Below are 20,617 nucleotides of genomic sequence, written 5' to 3'. Positions count from 1 at the left end.
GGGGAAATGTAGATCCTGTCCAATCGTGCAGCACTGACCCTGCTGTTAATGACCCTCACCCATGTGTATTGTCTGGACTGTAAATGTTTTACCCTCCATGCGTCTAGCAGATCCAGATGTGTGATGATTTTATTGAGACTTTGGGCTGACTGAGGGTGAGGTTCCTCACTTGTTCTGTCTAAAGTGAAATCTAATGTGCAGTTAAAATCTCCACCGATGATGAGCTGATCCTGATGGTAATTTCTCAGCTCATTTTCCATCAGGCTGAAGAACCTTACCCTTTCTGCTCCATGATTTGGAGCATAAACATTGACGAAGCAGAGCACATTGTTATGTATTTCTGCCTGTACAATGAGCAGTCGGCCCTTCACCACTTCAGTGCAGGACAAAACAGTTGCATTAGCTGTTGTCTTAAACAAAACAGCTACTCCTGCACTGAAGTTAGTGCCATGGCTGAGGACACATGGACCCTGCCACCATAATCTCCAGTCTGTTTCATCTGCTGGATTTGAATGAGTCTCCTGCAGGAACAGCACATCTGTGTTTTTTAAAGTGGAAACTTCAGTTATCATAGCCCTCTTTTGTCTGTCTCTCCCCCCATTGATGTTCAGAGACCCTATTTTGAGAATCTCCATGAAGAAGTTTGAGAAAAGAAACAGACAGAAAGAAACTATCAGAGTACAGTGAGTGGAGAAGACTTGTATGTGGTGCATGATCGCGTTTTACTTTCTGGTCCTTCTTCTGACAGTTTTACCTTTTGTTGCTTTTCTCAAGGTTGTTAGATGTTTTTTGAGGCGAAAGCGCTTCTTCTCATCCAAAAGGTCAAAACCGACTAATCTTTTTAGCATATCTACAGATCTTATGAATTTGTCAGTGTCACTGAAGTAGTCACTGAATTTTACACATTTTTTATAGGTCTCATCCAAAAACTGGTTGATTTCTTCCAGCGAGTAGAGATCTGTGGCCCTGGTGGTTATTTCACCTACAGAAGTGGTGTCTGACTCAGAGTCATACTCCATTTCATCTGCCTCCCCTGACACCTGGCTGCTGAACACACCCAGTCCTTCTTCAGCGATCTCACTGTTTTGTGTATTTGCAACACTTGTAGATGCTGTCTCAATCTGTCCTCCCTGAGCTTCAGCAGCTGCATACTGAGAGCTGCTCAGGTTTACTGCAGCCACATCATCCTGCTGACTCTCTTCCTCCCTATCTACGTCTTTCAACAGCGCACCGGCAGCGCCGGCCGCGTGCACAACAACATCATCGGCACTGGCTTCAGTTCCGCTGGGTCGGACCGCGGCACCCTCGTCCGCAGCGCCGATCGTAGCACCGCCACCGGCCGCGGGCCCGGCGCCACCACCGCCGTCGGCAGTGGCAGCGGGCCCGGTACTGCCGCCGGCAGCGGAGCCCGCACGGGCCGCGGCGGCGGCGACCAGCGCCCGATCTGCTCCCCCCACCGCATCACTGCTGTGGGCTGCCGCCTGCTGTTTGTGCGGACAGGTGTAGCGCTTATGACCCACATCTCCACATTCAAAGCACTTGAGCTGTCCTGAGCTAGCGTACACCATGTAAGAGCCGTCTCCGTGTTTTACTCTGAACGACACCTCCAGTGTTTGTGTTGGCGAATCCAAAAACATAAACACCTGTCGTCTTAGAGACTGGACGTGTTTCAGTTTCGGGTCCTTACACCCCAAACTCACTGTTTTAAAGCCGCTGGCAAACTTCCCAAACCTCCGCAGCTCATTCTCCAACAGCTCGTTGGGAATGAACGGCGGGACACCGGATACGGTGATCCGCGATGAGGGAGCGGACAGCGGGGACACCTGCACAAACAAATCTCGGACAAACACTCCGCTCTGCACCAGCAGATGAACAAGTGGCTCGTCTTTAACGAACACAACCACCGCTTTGTTCATCCGCGATGCAAAGCAGAGGCTGTCATGTCGCACCTGCTCACCAGCAGCCAACAGAACCTCCTCCACACTAACGCTGCTATCCGGCGGGACTATCCGCACTCCCTGCCGGATAGACGGAGGTGGCGTCTCGGCGGACGCCATCCCTCCCAGAAACCACCAAAAACCACTGATTAGTCGGTCACTCAGTAAAAGTAACAAAAAGTTTACCTGATCATGCACATACAGGAGAAACTGATAAACAGGGACAGCAAACAATTCAAATCTCCGCGCCACTCGCACATCCACCACCAACCAACCACTCACGCTCACTCACGCTCACCGGAAACGGAAATGAGGAGAGGAGAAGAGAAGAGAGGAGAGGAGAAGAGAGGTATACTCTACATGAATGTAAATAAGTGAATGGACATGTTGGAGTCAGTTTGTCCTCAGAGGAAACAAACAATCAGTCGCCTCCTCACCAGAAACCTGCATCTCTTTAAAACATCATTTATACAGAAGTCATTTATTACTGATCAGCAGTAACATGTAGACTTTTCATAAATCCTAACTCTTCATGATTCTAGATGATGATGATGATCACTCTCACTGACTGGCTGCTCATATTGATGATGACTCACTCTGATTGGTTGCTGGTGTTGCAGCGTGATGGTCTGCTCAGCTGCAGGGATTTTAAAAAAGAAAAGCTCAACTGTACGGAGCTGGTCTTTCATGAGTCACAGTCAGCATTCTCACTGCTGATCAGCTGCTGATCAGCTATTGATCAGTTATTGATCAGTCTGTTTAGGGCTGTACAGTTGGTCTCATATGTCACAAACATCACCTGTGAGACACAGCGCTGTGCTGCTTATTTGAGGGTCAGAGGTCAACAGTGAACACTGTACATTCAGTGTGTGTGTGTGTGTGTGTGTGTGTGTGTGTGTGTGTGTGTTGCATACTCAGAGGCCTGGTGCAGTTGGCGTGCACGGAGCACAGCCTCATCTCTCTCTTCATTGGCCAGCAGGAGTCGTGACATCAGAGCCTGATCTCTGTCCTTCTGAGCTGCTAACACCTCCTCCAACACGGCTACAGAGAGGAGGAGACAAGGAGAGGAGATGAGGAGTCATCAGTTTCAGGATGAATTTAGTAAAAACAATTCTGTCTCTCCTCAGATTAATCAACCAATCAAAGTTCAGATCTCCTTATTTAGAAAACACTTATCATCTCTCTCTCACACACACATACACACACACACACACACAGCCCAGTTAAATGAATATTACATGTGATCACAACTTCAATGTACACACACTTATTTAACTAACAGCGGCTTGTTAACTGTCATCTCGTTACAGTCGTTTTCATTTGTTAGCATGTGTGTTGGTTTTAAACAGTGTGTGTGAAAAATATTCAAGAAGTCGAGGCAGATCAGATCTGATTAAAAGGTGAAGCAACTCTAACAAACACCTCCTCACCTGCAGGTCTCTCCAAGCCTTGGGCCTCCCTCTGCTCCTCCCTCAGCTCCTCCTCCACCTCCCTCCTCTGCAATGACTTCTCCTTCTGGACCAGCTGATCCTGCAGCTGAAACCCAGTCACATGTTGTTATACAGTATGGATGACTGTGAGTGTGCCCTGTCCTACTCTGCCTCTGATTGGAGGTGTTCTCTATGTTCAACTCAAACTCTGGACTCTCACAGCAGCTCCGGTCGTTTCTGTTCTTCTGGTTCTGATCCGTTGTAGCTTCCTGGTAAACACACCGACCTCTTCTACCTTGCTCTTCACTGTCAGAGTAACTCTGGACTCATGAGGCCGGTGGGATGAAATCTGGACACAGTGTTGGAGGTGGAGCCCCAATCATTCCTATGAAAGCTTCTCAGTGTAGCCAAAGAAGTTCCACTTCACGGGTATGAACTGACCCAGACCCATAGAGCGTGTAGACGAGAGACTTCCACAGATCGAGCCTGCGATGTCATGGTGCGGCTCTTCTAGACTTTACAAATGTTATTGGCCGAATGGATCAAACTCTGACAAAAATGGGTCACGTCTTGGGGGTTATGACACTGTTTTGCAAACACTTTTTTCACAATGTTAGCTTAAAGTGTTTTGGGCCTCAGTGCATCACGTGATGATGCAACTACACAGTTTGACCACTATGACAACTGGCTTCAAAGCCTGCTGCTGCTCCACTAACAGGTCCAGAGACTGTGCAGCTGAAGAGGTCAGTGAGTTTACTGGGGAAACTACAGCTCACAATCAGCTGCTGGGATAATAACACATCCCGCAGCGTGTCAGCATGATTGATGTGGTTCTTTCACAGCCCTCTGGTGCTGCTGTAGCTGATAGAGGAAGGATGGAGGTCGGTCAGCATAATGTGACAGCTTGTGTAACCTCGCCATGTCGCTAACAGCGTATGACTACAGCATTGTGGGCTGAACTTGTGTGTGTGAACTAAAATCTGTACACTGATCAGCTGTATCATATCTTGTATATAAGTGTGTACATTTACCTTCTTGTTAATGTCTCTGAGACCATCGAGCTCCTTCAGTAGAAACGAAACGTTTTTGTCTCTATCCAAATTGTGACGACGAGGAGCCACTGAGATTGGTCCAAACGTAACCACCTGATGAGAACTGAAGGAGACAACATCCTGATCATCAATAAATTGTTACAGAGCTTGAGTTATAGATTCTGATGTTACAATTACAGTGTGAGGAAAGGGTTAGTTGGTTCAATTAGAATTGATTTCCCACTGTGAGCATCTTTAGTTAAAGCTTTATTTAATTTTGTTTCTTTGTTGGTTTGTTTTTAACAGTTGTTGCCTTTCGAACAGAAATTTTTCAGGTCAACATAATGAATCAAATTAAATATAAAGTTAGGTCAAAGAGCAGTTTCAGGGGGCGTGGCTAGACAAGCAATGGAGTAGACATGGCTTAGATGGCTCCACTAATAACCAAACTAAAACACATTTTTTCAAAGAACCCAACTTCAGGCTTGAGTTCGACCGAAGAGAAGTCGGGTGAACTAGCTGGAAGCCATGAGGCTAATGCTACAGTGGGGGATTCAGCCTGGTCATCTGAATAAAAACCTAGAGGACAAATTTGTCAGGCTATCAACCCAAATACAACAGCTCCAGTCAAATGTCACAGAGACCAAAGAGCATCTCCAGATGCTCGAATCTGATGTCATTGATCACGATAGCCGCATCGATGCACTGGAGTCACTAAAACAGACAACATCATATGTTGTTATATAACAATATATTAAAGCGAAGGTGGAGGACCTAGAATCCAGGTCGAGCTGATGCTAACCGCTTCCTTGCTTCCTCTCTTTGCCAGGATTAGACTCACAGGTGTGATTGGCAAAGGGAAAAAAAAAGAAGGAAAATATACGACTCCACTGTGTCTCTCTTTACATTTATTTTGTCCCGTTGTCAGCTTCAGTTAAGAAAGAAATAGTTCGCCTCAAATGTCCAAAATTCTTAGAACACAGTGTTTCCCCTAGATTTGAGTCGGTAACCTAGCAACACTAGGGGGGTCCGGGGGCATGCTCCCCTCCCGAAGAAAATTTTTAAATTTTGAAAAATAACCCTTTAAATGGTGACTACTGGTGAGCTTTTTGAAAAAATAAATTCATTTTCAGAAATAAAATAAATAGTGTAGAAGTTGCTGCTTGAAAATATGTTAACCTCTTGAGCATTAGAGAACTTTTTTTTTTTTTTTACCATTATTTACTTTATTATTATAGATTTTCTTATGGAAACAGAATCTGTTTCAGAAGTCAGTGGGCCACATGACATGGAAGCTATTGAGAAAAAAATAATTTCGGCATATCAACGGTCATATAAAATAGAGGAAGCACTAAAATACAATAAAAAGAGCTGTGTCTCATTTGTCCAGTTTACTAATACAATCTGCTGCTGGTTTGGAGTCACTGGGTCACATGACATGGAAGATATCGAAAAAAACTGCAATTATCATGGTCTAACCCTGACCCTCATTAACATATTTATGCTAAATAATTTAATGACGGTCCCTAAATCAGTCTCCAGTGATTCAGCGCGAGGCTCTGGGAGGTGAGCTAACGTCCTCCTGGTGCTCACACTGGAGGAACCTGAAACTAACTTCACCCCGGTTGGATGAGTCGCCTGTTGCAGCCTTTGAATAGGTTGACGAGGATTTCAGTCACTCAACTCAAACAGCGACTTGTAGAAATTATACAAATAGCAGTAATGACAATAATGATCAATTTAAGAAAACTTAGGGTGTAGTGCTTTCACTGTGTGCAACTTAAATTAGCCATTCGCCCGTGCTATTAAACCTACAGAAAACGCCTTTTTCTTTCTTTGTGGCGGCACTGAAAACCCAGCAGCAGAAAGCATATAGAGGAAACACTGACACATCAGATCACTGTCTGCAACAATTTGCAGGCTCTTTGGTGGAGCTCTGCTTTGAATGAAGATCCATAGTGACGAATAAATCGACTACTTGCAGAGTGACATGAAGACAGACTTAAGCTCCATCTGGAAAAAACAAGTTGTCCAGAAAGCCAGAAAGATCATTAGTCATCCTGACCACATCCTCGGTCAGGAATTCTGTTTGATGCCCTCAGGGCGACGTTACCTTGGCCCCCCCGGAGGAAGACAAACAGATTTGCAAATTCATTTATTCCTTCAGCTGTCAGGCTTTTAAATGCTGCTGACAGCTAATGAACACCGGCCAGTCACTGTAAACCTGAGAGCTGTAATGTGTATATTTATTCACCATTTATTTCCTATTTTTACTTGCTGCTAGCTCCGGTTGCCTATACCAACTTGCGGTACTGACAGAGTGGATGCTGTATGTGTCTTTTGTTTTTGTTGTTGTTTCTTTGTTCCTATGTGACTGAGGCTGCAAACTGAATTGCCCTGCAGGGATAAATAAAGTTGCTTGAATTGAATTGAATTGAGACATAAATCAGAGGCACAAAAAATGTTGACAGCGGTGGCTGGACATTATGTTCACCAATACCCAACCTGTGCCTTGTGCAACCTAATGCACAGTGGGAGGGATATGAGATGGTGAGCTGGAATGTGTGAGGTTTGGGTCATGTAATGAAACGTGCCAAACTTTTTTCACATGTGAGATCTTTGACAGCAGACATACTATTTGTTCAAGAAAGTCAAACATAAATTTAAAAACAAATTGAAGGTCAACTGGATAGACCAGATATACCAGGCTAACTTTAGTGCCAAAGCAAGAGGAGTGGCAATATTGTTCAGGAAAAATGTCCCTTTTATCCATCCATCTACTGTCACTGACCCTGAGGGGAGGTTCCTCATTGTATTTGGCTCTTTAAACCCTATTCCACCTGTAAATGTATATGGCCCCAACTTTGACAGCCCACTCTTCTTTCAAAAGGTTTTCAACAGCATACCAAACCTGTCTGATAATGTTGTGATTGGCAGAGATTTTAACTGTATAATGGATCCTCTCCTGGATAAACAATTAGTAAAAACGCTTCAAAAATCAAACTCAAGCATTTGCTTAAAAACATTAATGGAAAGCTTAAATTTTCACATCCGATCGACAGAGACTACTCTTTCTTCTCCCCAGTCCACAAAGCATATTCTCAAATGGGCTACTTCCTGCTGGATTCAAAACTGATATCAATAGCTGATAAAATTATGTACCACCCCATTTTAATATCTGACAACACCCCACTGAACATGGGACATAATATCATTTGTTGCTAATAACAAGTTGAAATCTGAACATAACAGCATCTTAACAAAATGTGTTGGCTCCATGCTGTGCCACAGAGCCTGTTAGCTAGACAACAAAGACATATACAAGTGTCCCGCGCCATCCATAAAATTTGAGACAAGAATGGCAAATTAAGAATGTCCCCAGGTGAAATTAACAAATGCTTTGATAAATTTTACCAAGACTTATATAAATCTATCACGCTGTCACTCCAGAAAGTCTCAATAAATTTCTAGCAAACTTGCAGCTTTCTACGCTGGATGCAGAAGCAGTACGAGCTCTGGAGGCTGAGATAACCCTAGAAGAGATCACTGCTACTATTCAGTTCCCAAATAACAAAGCCCCTGGGCCAGACGGATTTAACATTGAATTCTATAAATCACACTTCTCAAAAATCTGCCCGTTGATTTCTATGGGTGTTGAAGCACTCAAAAGAAACCTCTAAACTGCCGAACACACTCTACCAGGCAAACATAGCTGTTATACTGAAAACCTGGACCGATCAGGCTTTGTACCTGGTCGCCATATTTACTCTAACCTACGCTGTCTTTTCAACATAATGTATCACGACCACAAAGAGGAGTGTGCTATCATCACTTTGGATGCAGAAAAAGCATTTGGTCATATGGAATTAAAATTCATGCAATAAACCAATTTGGCTTTGGAAAAAAAATGTATAAATTGGATTAATATCATCTATACTAAACCCCATACCAAACCTCCATAATCACCAGTGGTGACACATCGCAACCATTTGACCCACAGAGAGGCGTCAGAGGCTGCTCCTGCTCCCCACGTTTATTTAACTTGTACATCAAAGTGCTCGCCAGCCAAATAAGAGCAGATCCAGATTACAAACCCATTCAAATATATGAGACAAAACACCAGCTGTCGCTTGTTGCGGATGACATGACGTTGTAGTTATCATGTCCCGAAGTGACCCGTACCTCTTTGTTAGCCTCTCAGGAGAATCTCAAGTGAATGTCTTCCATTGTCGGATAAGGCAGATCTAGAGTTTCTACACACAATGACCTTTAAGACTGAACACAATCAATTCAAGAGCTTAGGTTTTTTTGCTACATAAAAATATGGAGATCTCTTAAATTCCAACTGGGAAAGTAAGATCCTACAATATCACCATAACACTGAATTCTGGGATACATTACCACTCTCCCTAGTCGGTCGCATTAATGCCCTAAAAATGGTTTCCCTCCCTAAATTCCTATACATGTTCCAGTAGCCCCATTCACACTGCCATTTGCATGCGGGGATCTTGCGCCAATTCTCCGCCTCCTCCTCTGTGTGAAAGTTTCAGATGCAGCGAGGGATGAAATTTCACTCCGGCGCTGATCTGCATCTGGAGGTAGTATCAGGGCCGTATTATTGGTGAACCGAACCAGTGTGAACAGATAAACCAGCAGTGGGAGCGAGGGCGTATTGGTCTGACAGTCTGATGACTGCACAGGTCCTTCACTCAACTTAATACAGAGAGATGTCCCACAAAGCAACATTACAGGGCCAAACATCAGTAACATAGTAACTGTAACTGTCTTTGACAACTTATATGAGGATAAAAATACCACAGCTGTAGATGGAGAAGTGTCTGTCCTCCTGTTTGTCCTCCTGTCTGTCCTTCCGACTCTTCGTCACATTTCTGCCTGAAAAACAGACTCTGTCACTGACAAAAAACTTTAACTCACTGAGTGTTTGTGATGAGAATGAATGTGAACTTCGGTGAACTTTCCCCCAGAAAACAGCCTCCATCCCCGCAAGTGAAGGAGTCAGACAGCGTCTAGTTTACTGATGGTGATTATGTAATTATGTAATTTAGAGCAAAAAATGTCACTTTCCAGGATGTTTGGTGGGTCAGGATCTCAATCACAACACATCATAACAGCATCCATATGATTGTAAACTGTCAGCAGGTTTAGATTGACAGAAGGACACCCGGGAAACACCGACGTCCTCCCGCCTGTCATGACGTGTACCGTCATGGCTCTTTAGGAGCCACAGCACCGGCTTTGTGAATTGTGAGAGTTACACGGCGGTATGGCGGAGATCCACAAAGTCCAACAGCAGACCCAACTCTAATTTCAAAACCTTCTTGGCTCCAGATTGAACAGGCAGCCCGTGGAAGGACATCTCCCAACAATTACATAACGAATCCTGTCATTCTAAATACTTTAAGAACATGGAGGCAAATTCAATATTTCCTAACCCTCCCCAAAGTCTACCTAGATAGCCCTATTTACAAAAATCATGCTTTAATTCCAGGTCTAGATGATCCCATCTTCTCTATCTGGAAGGATAAGAACATTGTCAAAATTGGAGATTTGTGCACCGAGGGGAAACTTGCATCCTTCCAACAACTGCAACAGTCCCACAACATACCATCATCACATTTTTTTTTGATATTTCCAAATAAGAAGCTACATTACGACCTGCTTACCACACTATGAAACCAAGCCGGCACACACTGTACTTGAGAGCACTGTCTGCCACAATTTTAGCCACAATGGATGATCTCAATTCTGTATTCACTCCTGCAGGCCCACTCTGTATTGTCTGATGCTAAATTTATGAAGGCCTGGGCAGAAAAGCTGGGTGCCGAAATCACAGATTATACATGGAAGGCAATTCTACATAAGATACACAACAGTTCCATAAATGTCAGACACCGGCTTGTACAATTCAAGACTGTACATAGACTTTACTGAACCAAATCAAGGCTCAACACTATATACCCTGACACTTCCCCCTGTGCTACGAGTGCCAACAGGACACAGGCACACTCGCCCACCAGCTGTGGCTGCGCCCCCACCTACACTCCTTCTGGGCTCTCATATTCGACTATATATCAAAGTCCTGTAAAATAACTATAGTTCCAGACCCTGTTCTTGCCATATTTGGGCTATCTGTCACCTCTGCCATGGACAACCACACTGCTCAGGCCACCTCATTCTGCACTCTACTGGCTAAACACCTCATTTACAACAATGGAAATCTGAGTCCAGCCTTACATTCCACCCACAGCTGAGGGAGCTTAGAAAAGTAATTCTCATGGAGCGCCTTTGTTCCAGCCTCGGCAACAAGGAAAATGTTTTCTTCAAAACTTGGACACCGCTACTCATCACATGGTCGGCAGCCTAACAGTGATCATTTGACCTGTAGATCTCATGTCTTTGATAGTGCGCGATAAGGTCCTACTCATGGTATGTTACATTCATGTAACTGCAGTTGCCAGTGTCAGTGCTTTTATTTTCATATTTCTTTAAATGATTATTTTTTTAATTTCTGTGTTTCTCTCCTTCTTTGCTGTTTTTTTTTTCTGTTACCTTTTCATATAGGATAATTTCTACTATTCAAAGGGATATTCCAGTGTAAGTTTAATCCATGGTCTAACACACCTTGACACCGAGTACGACCCCTCCCCGAGAGATAAAGTTTGCAGATTGCTACCTTACGTAGTTATAGCATCCTCAGAAACGACCGCACGACAACAATACCCTGCAGTAAATAGGTCGAAGTATAAATCGCCATCAAAAAGCCACAAATAATGCTCAGAACAGCACCAAACTTCAGCAACATTAGAAACAGGGTCCCAGCACATATTTCAAGACATCAAACATTTGATATCGTTGCCGACTTTGTCGGAAAAGATAAACAAAACTCACCACCCGAAAAGCCTCCTTGTTGTGGGAAGCCCTGCGAGTCGATTACCGAGTGCAGTAGAGTCCAGCAGTAATGATATTCACTGAGCTGCGGAACTATACTGCACTCTTTCAGATAAAATGACAGAAACAAAATGAAACATTCAGGTGTTTTGTCCATGAGTACATGTCATTTGTATTGTTGTAGCTGGTTTTTGTCACGCTGTAGCTCCAGTCTTAACCCACTGGCTCTGAGGGCACTTGATCCTCTACATATTATAAAACTGTTAAACAGCATTTTAAACAGCATCAACAGAAACATCAGTGAAGCTAAAAAAGTGTGGAGGGAGACGCATGTCAGAGTTCTGTGTGACAGACTCAGATTTATGTTTCCTGACCTGCACAGATCTGAATATCATCACTGATGGTATTAATGAACCATAAAATCAATCAGATGTACATGATGTAGACGGAGGTGAAGGTGAGGTGGTCAGGTGAGCTGCTGGTCAGTGAGGCTGTGATTGGTTTCATTAGAGGTTCACCTGTGTGTAGTCGGGTCAGGTGTTTTAACCCCACATTATCAGCCGAGCGGCGCTAAGATGAAGGCAGCAGCTTTAATAACCAGCGAGCGGCTGATGTTCGCTGTAATTCTCTCATATCACCTTAAAGGTCAGACGGCTTCTTAGCGTAATAAAGCGAGTAAATAAGACACTGAATATGGCTGACACTGTCTTCTGTAATTGACTGTTTCTCACTTTATTATTTCAGCTGCTTCTAATCAACTTTCCTCTTCTCCCGCCTGACTGCTTTTACTATCTTTCTATTTCTGTCTTGCTCTCGAACGCTTCGACTAATCAAATCAAATCTAAATTTAATAGGTCACATTTCACACAGTGATGCAACTCAAACGGCTGCATCGCCTTCATCTGAAGAAGCATCCAAAAGACAAAAAAAACACATAAATGAAAGAATCTAAAGAAGGTTAAAGTTTAATGAAAAGCTCTAAACTTTTTAATAAATCTGCTCAACACGTTCACATGAAGAACATGAAAGAATCTAAAATATCTTTTCAGATTTTAATCTAAAGGTTTTAATAATCAATAGATCTGATTAAGGAAACAATAATGCCAGTAAAACAGGATGTTCACAGCCAAGTATCAGACAGAGAAACATTGTAATGTAACTGAGAGACACCTAACAGCCTGTTACCAACTGATCAATTAGTTATTAATGACGTTTACATTAAATTCATTCAGTGTTATATGGTGTTTGCAAGTTGCCTTTCAGTCTGTGCTCAGGGAATACAAATCATGATGAGCTCTGTAAAATAAAATAACTACATCAACTCACACAGTACAAAACAACATATTTAAATTTTATCATTCAGATTATCTTCATAACAGTAAAGTAGTTGGAGCAGTAGCAGTAGTATTACAGTCACTCTCACCTGTCGTCACTGGCAACTAGGTGACTTCTCGCTGTGGGACTTCCTCTGGATCCTCGTCCTCCATCAGAGACGTCCCAGCAGTTCTCTGCCCAAGGAGAAGGGCCTCGGCTGGGAGAAAGGTCCATCTCCATCTCCCCTGCACCTCCTGGAGGCCTGGAGGTCATCAGAGCAACAGGAGAGACAGACCTCCTGTGGGAGTGGGGTGAGACAGGAGAGACAGACCTCCTATAGGTCCGAGGGGAGGTGGAGCAGGAGGTCGGAGGCTCCTGGAGGTGCTGAGGAGCTGAAGGCAGATAGAGTGTGATGATGCATGTGCGGTCGGATGTGAAGATGAGGTGACGGTGGATGTTACCTTGAGGCCAGTCAGTGTGGTCCAGATTCAGGCAGATCTCGGATCTGTGAACATTAGACAGGAAATTCTCTTGATTCCTCGTCGCTCTCTTCTAGAGGCCACGATTCCTCAAACGCACCATTAGATTAGTTTTGTTAGTTTCATCATCAGATTGTCATGTGGATCAGTAAAGATTAACAGATCGTTGGTCTTTTATCCTGACAAACTCTTCTTTACAAACATACTTTACAACAGCTTGACTTCATCCTGTTTCAACTAATATTCACCCCAAATAAACAACAAACAGCAGCTTTCAGGGACTCGACAATAAACAACAAAGGGGACAAATTCAGTTAGTTACTAAGTTCAGTTTCTTGAATTCGTCCAGAGCGAACCCTCGTCACAAACAAGTCAATAAAGGATCTTTGGCGCTGTTAGAGTTTCTGCCAGGGTCAGGGCTCCCTCTCCTCCCCCCTCCTCTCCCTCTCCTCCCCCCTCCTCTCTCTCTCCTCTCCCCTCCTCTCTCTCCTCCCCCCTCCTCTCTCTCTCCTCTCTCCCCCCTCCTCTCTCTCTCCTCCCCCCCTCTCTCTCCTCTCTCCCCCCTCCTCTCTCTCTCCTCTCTCTCCCCCCTCTCTCTCCTCCCCCCTCCTCTCTCTCGCCTCTCGCCTCCTCGGTCCCCTCTCGCTCCTCCCCCCTCCTCTCTCTCTCCTCCCCCCTCCTCTCTCTCTCCTCTTCTCTCCCCCCTCTCTCTCCTCCCCCCTCCTCTCTCTCTCCTCTCCCCTCCTCTCTCTCCTCCCCCTCCTCTCTCTCTCCTCCCCCCTCCTCTCTCTCTCCTCTCCCCTCCTCTCTCTCCTCCCCCTCCTCTCTCTCTCCTCCCCCCTCCTCTCCCTCTCCTCCCCCCTCCTCTCCCTCTCCTCTCCCCTCCTCTCTCTCCTCCCCCCTCCTCTCTCTCTCCTCTCTCCCCCCTCCTCTCTCTCTCCTCCCCCCCTCTCTCTCCTCTCTCCCCCCTCCTCTCTCTCTCCTCTCCCCCCCTCCTCTCGCTCCTCTCTCCTCCCCCTCCTCTCTCTCTCCTCTCTCCTCCTCTGTCCCCCCTCTCTCTCCTCCCCCCTCCTCTCTCTCTCCTCCCCCCTCCTCTCTCTCTCCTCTTCTCTCCCCCCTCCTCTCTCTCTCCTCCCCCCTCCTCTCTCTCTCCTCTCCCCTCCTCTCTCTCCTCCCCCTCCTCTCTCTCTCCTCCCCCCTCCTCTCTCTCTCCTCTCTCCCCCTCTCTCTCCTCCCCCCTCCTCTCTCTCTCCTCTCCCCTCCTCTCTCTCCTCCCCCTCCTCTCTCTCTCCCTCACTCCTCTCTCTCCTCCCCCTCCGCTCTCTCTCCCGCACTCTCGCCGCCCTCCTCTCTCTCTCCTCTCTCCTCCCCCCCTCTCTCTCCTCTCCCCTCCTCTCCCCTCCTCTCTCTCTCCTCTCTCCTCCCCCCTCCTCTCTCTCTCTTCTCTCTCCCCCCCTCCTCTCGCTTCAGCGCCCCCCTCAGGACAAACTTTTTGGCCTGCAGCTTTAAGGAGCACCTGTTGGTCGTACCTGTCCCTGCTGCTCCGTTGCTGTGTTGAGTTGCTGAGTTTCTGTGTTTCCGGTGATGGCAGACGCTGTCGCAGCTCCTCGTTCACTCTGGGATTAGCTGAAAATATAAAAACACTGTGACACACCTTCACTGACCTGAAACACTCTGTACCTGTCTTTACCTGTCTGTCTGTCTGTCTGTCTCTGTCTGTACCTGTCTGTCTCTGTCTGTACCTGTCTGTACCTGTCTGTCTGTCTGTCTCTGTCTGTACCTGTCTGTACCTGTCTGTCTCTGTCCGTACCTGTCTGTCTCTGCTTGTACCTGTCTGTCTCTGCCTGTACCTGTCTGTCTGTCTCTGTCTGTACCTGTCTGTCTGTCTCTGTCTGTACCTGTCTATCTCTGTCTCTGTCTGTACCTGTCTGTACCTGTCTGTCTCTGTCTGTACCTGTCTGTCTCTGTCTGTACCTGTCTTTACCTGTCTGTCTCTGTCTTTACCTGTCTGTCTCTGTCTGTACCTGTCTGTCTATCTCTGTCTCTGTCTGTACCTGTCTGTCTCTGTCCGTACCTGTCTGTCTCTGTCCGTACCTGTCTGTCTATCTCTGTCTGTCTGTCTGTTTGTCTCTGTCTTTACCTGTCTGTCTCACTCTGTGTCTGTTCCCGTCTGTCAGTCTTCATTAGTCAGCAGCAGTAATCCTGTCATCATGTCGAGTTCTCTCAATACTTGCAGCTCATCAGCAGAACAAACAGTTTTAATATCTCATTAAGGCCTCATTAAGGATGTTAACGGCTCCAGTCAAGCAATCCACCAATCACAGCACAGATCCTCAGGTGTAATTAAAACAGAGGCAGAAATCACATTAAACACTTGTTAAGTCAAAAGTAAGCAGCAAAACACACAGAGATCATTCACACACTCACTGCAATTAACACACTATGTGTGTATGTGTGTGTGTGTGTTGAACAGAGGGACAGACAGGTGAAGAAATGGAGTCATTATGTTGACAACTCTGAACAAGCCCTGTGACTCAAACACTGCAGTGTGTTCTTGTTTCAGATCATTCAGACTGCATGAGTAGATCACAGAGTAGATCTCAGAGTAGATCACAGAGTAGATCTCAGAGTAGATCTCAGAGTATATATCTGCAGAACCCAGAGATCTCAGTAGATCAGATGAAATCCGATCCTTTTCCTGTTTTTACAAGTCAAGATCGATAAAGTTTATTGATGAAAGCCTTTCACAATAAAAGACAGGACAAGACAAAGCTAATCCCGGTAAACAGAGTGAGGTGGGAAGTCCTGTTCAGAACAAAGTTCACGATGAGACGAATTGTTGATTTAAGCTGCTCACTGCACTGCGAGGAGCTGATGAAAAAGGTGACATCCCGTGACATCATCAGTCGAGTGGAGCCGATACAAGTTGACCCTGAAACGTTCTTAAACAGTTTCATCTTGTCACGACTCTTTGTCTGAACTGGACCCTATGATAAATTCCACTATCAATGTTGATTATTTTCTCCATCAGTCAGTCAGAACCACAGGAGGGTTCCTGTTTTTAGCTAAAAATATCTTTCAAACTGATTGATTATCAAACAGTTTTCTGTGGTTCAACTCACTGATGATTGAGGTTTGAAGAACAAAGATCTTCAACAGGATGAACGACGATCATTCAGATCTTCATCCATCAGGATCAGTTACATACTGATGCCTCAGAACTCCATTCGTGGCCATAATGGTACCAGGCTGGTATCATGATCAATAATGATGTTTCATGTTTATTGATCGCAGCTGGTGGTGAAAACAGAGGAAGGCAACACAGAGCAAGCGTGATCACTGATCAGTGACTTCTGATTAGAATGACTGATGAAGCTCTCATTCATTAACAGTTAATAATTAATAATAAGTTGCTTTAAAATCTGTTTGTGTTTTTAAGTGCTGTACATAGTTGACCTGGTCCTGGTCCGTATCACAGTTACTGAATACCATTCTTTGTGAGCGTTGTCACTTTGAAACTTTTCTCATTTCCTGTCATCCTCTACTAGCCCCCCCCCACCCCCACCCCCACCCCCCGTGTGGACTCAGAGCTAATTGAGCGCGGCGGCTCTTCTTATTATTCATGTACAATTACAGATGTGATAATGTGACTAAATCCTCCTAAATGACCGTTCATGCCTCGCGCTCGCTTTGAAGTCTCGTCAAAGATGGAAAAATCTGCAGAAAAAAGGGAAAATACAAAGGCCAATCAGAGGAGCAATCTACATGGACCAATGAGGAGAGAGGAGGGGGGACAGTGGAGGGCCACCACCGCCCCCCCCACCCCGTCTTCTTCATGTAATATAAACTAAAGTCCATTAATTTTTTAAGCTGTATTTAATACATTTTGAGCAGAAAGTTTGGTGCAGAGAGTGTCGGGTGTTCCAGCTGACTGCATGAATATTAATGACGGTGTTACGATGATTAAAGAGGCTTCAGCTCAAATCCAACACAATCCGCCTGTGATCCGCCCGCCGCCGCCGCCACCGCCACACCACCGCACATGAATTTAGATACGGACATTAAGCCCCGGAGACACGCGCACACACACGCACGCACACACACACACACACTGTATCTATTAAAACAGACAAACATACAGTAAATACTGATGTACAACATTCATCAGAGGCAAACTGATCAGAAAACACAAGAATCAACTAGCTGATTAATCAATTAATTCAACAGGAAACTACATGTACACAGAGTGGACACACACCTCGTGTTTAGGTGGACGTACTTCCTGTTTGCAGCTGTCTGTCATCAACAGTTTTTTATTTCTAAATACTTTACTGACAGCTCAGTGACACAACAGCTCACCTCCAGTTTAAAACAGTTTGTTGTGGTAAGTCACACACATTAATATCAACAATTATCATTATTGTTTCTTGATCAAAGAATAATAACACACATCTGCAAAGCTCTAATGGGAATCATTTTTCTGGATTGATGAAGAAAACAAATTCTGTGGCCTAACGTACACTAACATATTTCCTATTTAAATATGAAGCTAAAAAGTAATTGGCATTTTTCCCTGTTATAGGAGGACAACTTTATCAATGCCCAATTATAGTTCGTTATCTTATATTAAATGGAATCTAACCCTAAATATTATTATTTGTATTATCATCTTGTAGCATTTGCTAATGTTACAAACTTTCAAGTCTGTTTTACAAGAGATTCTTTTACAAAGTTTTTTTGTGTTTTGTGTTTGCCTGCAGTGCGGCTCCTGGTCGGCAGCTCTCTCGGTCAGATACCCTGCAGGTATGTGAGTGGTGGTAGATGTGAAAGGAGGATGGGACATTTGGTGGTGGGGTAAAATTTAGGTTACACTGTAATCTGTGAAGAAATCTGTGACACTGCAATTTTGTAAACAGTTTTCTTGCTTGACTGATGCTATATTATTGTGCACCAATTTTTCACACTTCAGAAAGTCGTGTGTGCCTGCCTGGGTTCCCTGTTTCTCCCTGCTTGATGCCAGCACCCTCACGCTGTCAGAGGCTCTGGCCCCAGGAAGTAAATGGTGGCCAGCACCGCTAACCTGAATTTTCGGGTAATGGAGTCCCCCATCAAGGGTTGAATGTTGAAACCTGCTTCCCAACCGGTACCTAGCCTGCCCCTGTGAGGCTTCCCAATGCCGCGGAGCGGGACAGAGACAAACTTTGCAGCAGCTGTCGATGGGACTATGCTACTATGCTAGCAGGCATGCTAACAACTAACTGTGGCTAAAACTATCTGGAGTGCCTGTGGTATCTGATGTGATGCTAACCGAGAGAAGCTGCTACCGACTGTATGCATGGCACAAGAGAGCATGAGACCCAGTTCAATACCCTCCCGTGCCCATGCCTAGAACTGGGCCTGGCTGCACATGATGAGCAACATGTCAAAATATTTCATGGAATTAAAAATGGAAAAATATTAAACTAATTGATTTGATTGATTAATGGTATCAGGATTGAACCCCGAGCCGTTTCTGACCAAATGAACTCTGAATGAAGGAAATCATGAGTTAATGCTGAAGCTACATCAGGTTTCAGCTAGTTCCCAGAGCCTTACAAAGCTAATGTTAGCTTATTGCTAAAGGTTTTAATATCATTAAGGTTAAAGAATAAGTTTTAAGCCAGGAGTGCAGTCTTCAAGGCAGGAAACACTTTGTTTCCATTGTTTTCACTCCAATTGTTTTTGCATATTCACACTGTTAAACTGAAGGACACAAAAGATGATATTATCTATAATCATTTATTAAAACAGATTGTATCATTTAAAATCAATACAATCGCATAAGTTCTGACAATAAATCAGTGAGAATTACTTTAATATCAGCGCAGTCGTCAATATAACCTGATCACCAATCAGCTAAAGCCTCACACACACACACACACACACACACACACACACACACACACACACACACACACACAAATTCCTGCACAGAGAAATGAATAGCAGCTACTTCAGCCTGTTCAAACAAATCAGAGTCTCCAGCCCACCCTCATCTCACAATACAGAGAGTGTGTGTGTGTGTTAGTGTGTGTTAGTGTGTGTGAGTGTGTGTGTGTGAGGGGGGGGAGACCACCCACTCTGCAGATTAAACACAGTTCACACGACCGTCTCCTCCCTCTCTCTCCATATTCACTCCCAGCCTCGTTCAGTCTTTGTCTTCTTCTCCTGTCATTATATCAATCTACTGTGTGTGTGTGAGGTATGTGTGTGTGTGTGTGTGTGTGTGTGTGTGTGTGTGTGTGTGTGTGTGTGTGTGTGTGTGTGTGTGTGTGTGTGTGGCAGCTGCTCAGTGGCCCGCTATTGTTGGTGTATCAATAACAGAAATGAGGAAAATTAGAGGATCATTCTGGACAGAATGATGATGGAGACGATGAAGAGTCTGGAGACAACAGCTAATACACACCACATGGATCAACACATGCACACACACACACACAACAGCAGGAAGTGTTTCCAGAGGACACCAAAAACTGACGGACTCACTGCTGCCCACATCTCACCGAGCGATTTCTGATGTTTAGTGTTTGTACGGAGAAACAAGTTTATTGAACAGAAACAAAAAGTGTTGGAGAGAAACAGGAAACAGATGACTGAACAGCGACACCACAGAAAAAGACACAGACATAAATAGAGGAAACATACGGGAGCAGATCTGAGCCTGGAAAAACAACTGAGACGGTTTCATCTGAGAGAGAGACACCAACAGAAGATGGATCATCACAGACAGACAGACAGAGATTAAAGCAAAAAAGCTTTGAGTCAGTTCATGTTCAGACCATCAGGCCATGATGTCGTGACACCTGAGGCTCCTCAGGTACAGTCCCAGCTGCTTCAGGCAGCTCTCTGTGTGTCTCACCTGAGCTCTGCTGTTCACCTGTATGTTGTGGAGGATCAAACATTGCTGCCGTAGTAACTAAACAATGGCTATCACTGATCTCCAGCAGGTTTCAGCCTCTGAGTTAACATCCGACTGCGAACACATCTGATAAAGCACAAAGTCAAACTCCAAATATACCAACGTCCTCCAACCTCATTTACTCAGGAGATTACTGAGGAGAAGGCAGCCATGTTGGCTCTCATCATCATCATCATCATCAGATTACTGTCAGAGGACAGGGAGACAATCAGACCTGTTCAACTGAAAGAACCAAAGGAACCCTTCAAACCATGTCATTGAAAGAACCAGACAATCAGTCCTGTTTAACTGAAGGTTCAGAACACTTGAACAGCCAATCACATTTATCATCCAAAATTAATTATGATGATGCACAGCCTTATATTATTAACTTTATTAAGTTATATTTGATCGTTGTTGTGTCAGCATCAGTGGTTCTGGTGATCCTGCACTGCAGTGAGCTTTGACCTCCTTAGTGTGTGAATGTTGTCTGTGGTGAGGTCAGTGTTGATGTTGAACTGTGGGAAGGACCACAGCTCCACCTGCTGCACAGACTGAGTCATTACGGCTCCACCTGCTG

General features: G+C 44.7%; 1 protein-coding gene across 2 annotated transcripts in view; it reads right to left on the bottom strand.

Annotated features, from left to right (window-relative positions):
* Positions 1 to 20,617, bottom strand: part of mipol1 (mirror-image polydactyly 1) — a 44,987-nt gene that overhangs the window by 23,416 nt on the left and 954 nt on the right. Inside the window, exons 3-9 of one of the 2 annotated variants that reach the window (XM_037072149.1) lie at positions 14,630 to 14,726; positions 13,083 to 13,126; positions 12,731 to 13,013; positions 9,214 to 9,291; positions 4,399 to 4,522; positions 3,368 to 3,473; positions 2,852 to 2,978 (exon numbers count right to left, since the gene is read on the bottom strand). In XM_037072149.1, the coding sequence (XP_036928044.1) occupies positions 2,852 to 2,978; positions 3,368 to 3,473; positions 4,399 to 4,522; positions 9,214 to 9,291; positions 12,731 to 13,013; positions 13,083 to 13,126; positions 14,630 to 14,726 (859 nt within the window). The remainder of the gene's footprint in view (positions 1 to 2,851; positions 2,979 to 3,367; positions 3,474 to 4,398; positions 4,523 to 9,213; positions 9,292 to 12,730; positions 13,014 to 13,082; positions 13,127 to 14,629; positions 14,727 to 20,617) is intronic. The other variant, XM_037072150.1, reaches the window with a different exon arrangement.

This window comes from Acanthopagrus latus, chromosome 16, assembly GCF_904848185.1.
Source record: "Acanthopagrus latus isolate v.2019 chromosome 16, fAcaLat1.1, whole genome shotgun sequence".
Classification (NCBI taxonomy): Eukaryota; Metazoa; Chordata; class Actinopteri; order Spariformes; family Sparidae; genus Acanthopagrus; species Acanthopagrus latus.
The sequence above is the reverse complement of the archived record's forward strand: the minus strand, read 5'-3'. Positions and strand labels throughout refer to the sequence as shown.